This window comes from Rhagoletis zephyria, unplaced genomic scaffold (genome assembly GCF_001687245.7).
Source record: "Rhagoletis zephyria isolate East Lansing unplaced genomic scaffold, Rhagoletis_zephyria_1.1 Rzeph_scaffold_00329, whole genome shotgun sequence".
Lineage (NCBI taxonomy): Eukaryota > Metazoa > Arthropoda > Insecta > Diptera > Tephritidae > Rhagoletis > Rhagoletis zephyria.
In genome coordinates, this window is record NW_016157413.1 from 24,503 (window position 1) to 27,250 (window position 2,748).

At 34.9% G+C, this 2,748-nt stretch overlaps 1 protein-coding gene across 1 annotated transcript in view; it reads left to right on the top strand.

Annotated features, from left to right (window-relative positions):
- The window catches only part of LOC108359031 (uncharacterized), a 6,622-nt gene extending 4,084 nt beyond the window's left edge, over window positions 1-2,538 (top strand). Inside the window, exons 3-5 of the mRNA XM_017610656.1 lie at window positions 1,128-1,184; window positions 1,247-1,523; window positions 2,306-2,538. Coding sequence (XP_017466145.1) covers window positions 1,128-1,184; window positions 1,247-1,523; window positions 2,306-2,538 — 567 coding nt within the window. The remainder of the gene's footprint in view (window positions 1-1,127; window positions 1,185-1,246; window positions 1,524-2,305) is intronic.
- Window positions 2,539-2,748: the final 210 nt, after the last annotated feature.

A 2,748-nucleotide genomic window follows, 5' to 3' on the forward strand; every position in this document is an offset into this window, starting at 1 on the left:
TAGTTCGTTTTGAGTGAACTAAAATAAAAATAAAAGTTTTCATTAAAATAAATTAAATTCATTGACTTTGCACATTTCAGTCATTTCGTTTTAAAATTTTTTTAAAGTAATAATTAATGTTTAAAATTCGAGATTTGGATAAGAATAAAATAACTAAATAATTCAAACAGTTAATAAATATTCCTCATTTTTGTCTATACCTTGGCTTGTTGATTGATAATTAAAATTAATCAAATAATTATATTAATTTTTAATTAAAAAGAGTCAAAAATAATTGAAATGATCAAAAATAACAAAATAATGACGTAATTAAAATTAACGAATTAATTAAAAAAATTTGTTTAAGTAATTATTAATCATTAAAAAGGTGCTAATATCGGTATTTAACCATTAAACGGTCATTAAAAAATAAACATACTTTAATTAAAAATCATTATGAATATTAATCATTATTTAACAAGTATGGTATAATTACGAGTACGTACTCGCTTTAACGGTTTACAATATACCAAAATAAAAGTTATAATATTTTGTGTACTCTATTGTATTCAACTGTCGAAGTTAAATAAAACAGGGCATGAATACATAAATCGTTTTGTACTTGGTACAAGTCTGGTTATTTACGAACTAGTTCGGTTTCGGTCAGGAGATTCTAGTTACAAACTAGTATTTTTCCTGACTAGTTTAGCGTTTCACTGCAGGGGTACCACGCCCAAGTATAACCAACCTTGGAAGGTCTGCAGCAGATGTCCAAATTAAAAAAAAAAATGGCGCAGAACTTTTTTAGATTTTGTCCGCCGCACAAACAAACTTAACATTTGTATATCGATGGCTGAGTGGAAGATCTACCTATCTCGGCAGCCAGTTCGAAAACGCCCTATCTCAGAAAACTTTTCAACAACGCCCTACTTCAGAATTTGATTGAAGAACGCACTATTTCAGAATTTTATTGAAAAACATCCTATCTCAGAATTTTGTTGAAGAACGCCCTATCTCAAAATACATTGAAAATGTGCTGAGATAGGGCGTTTTTAAATCGGCAGCTGAGATAGGTCGATCTTCCACTCAGCCATCGATATATGCATATATATGTACGTACATATACTCATAAATATTTAATTCAATAGATCGGTCTTGCGTCGTCTACAAAGGTGTACCGAGCGTTCATTTACCTGTTGCACATAGTGATGCATTACAAGTTCCAAATCATCCATCCGAACTCGAAACTGACTATGATTGCAAACAGTCTATGGCAGCGCCATTACCACTTGATGATGTATCTGATTACATTCCGATTGAAAACAATTTACCGTCTTTCATATATCAAGAACACCTAAACAGCATGGTGCGTAAATTAAACCACTCCCGTAACAACGCAATGATTTTGGCATCAGAACTGAAAAGCGTGAATGTTTTAGCACCAGGAGTAAAAGTAACGGCCTACAAACATAGACAAGATCCGTTTATGCCATATTTCAAGTTATCGGAAGATGGCACTCAGGCTTATTGCATTGATGTTGCAGGTTTGATGAATGAAATGGGAATTACTGACTATAAACCCGAACAATGGCGTCTCTCTATTGACGCATCATAGCGAAGTTTGAAAGANGATGAATGAAATGGGAATTACTGACTATAAGCCCGAACAATGGCGTCTCTCTATTGACGCATCATAGCGAAGTTTGAAAGAAGTCTTGCTCTATCGCGATAGTAGCAAGAAACCCGTTCCCATCTTGTATGCGGTTGGAATAAAGGAATCATACGAAACAATGCAATTAATCTTAGATTGCATCAAGTGCGAAGAGCACAGGTGGCGCGTGAACTGTGATTTTAAAGTTCTCTCACAACTATCAGGCATGCAAACGGGCTACACTAAATACTGATGTTTGTTCTGTCATTGGGATAGGAGAGCCAAATGCAATCACTATACCAAATGTGATTGGCCAAAAAGAAAGGAACAATCGATTGGTCAATTCAATACAGTTTACGAGCCCTTGATAACGCTTAATAAAATCATGCTTCCCGATTTAAATATCAAACTTGGTGTTGTTAATAATTACATCAAACAGTTGGTTAGAGTCAACGAAACTGCATTCCTATATTTGAAAAATGATGCCTTTCCAAAACTTTCCGTTGAAAAATCCGTGAAGGTAGTTTTTTGATTGTATATGAATGAAAATCTCTCAAGTGGTTGTAAACCGAATAAAGTGATTTGTGCGAAAATATCTTGACCGTCCAATTTTGGGTGGCCCATTTGAGAGATTTTCTCTCTCTTGCTTTAAGAACCCTATAATTTTTATTTCAGGTGTGCTTAATGGGCCGGACATCAGAAGATTAATGAAGGATCAAGGCTTCTTGGAAATTCTTGATGGCACAGCAGCCGTTGCATGGGATGCAGTTCGGGCTTTAATTAAACACGTTCTTTGTAAAAATCGTTCACCAGAATATGCCCTTTTTATTGCGAACTTAATGGAATCTTTTGACGCCTTTGATGTGCACATGTCGCTTAAAANGCATGGGATGCAGTTCGGGCTTTAATTAAACACGTTCTTTGTAAAAATCGTTCACCAGAATATGCCATTTTTATTGCGAACTTAATGGAATCTTTTGACGCCTTTGATGTGCACATGTCGCTTAAAATCCACATGCTACACAGTCACTTTGACTTTTACGAGCAAAAGCTTTCAACAGAAACAGACGAGGCAGGAGAGAGATTTCACCAATCCATTATGTGTTTGGGGACCGATT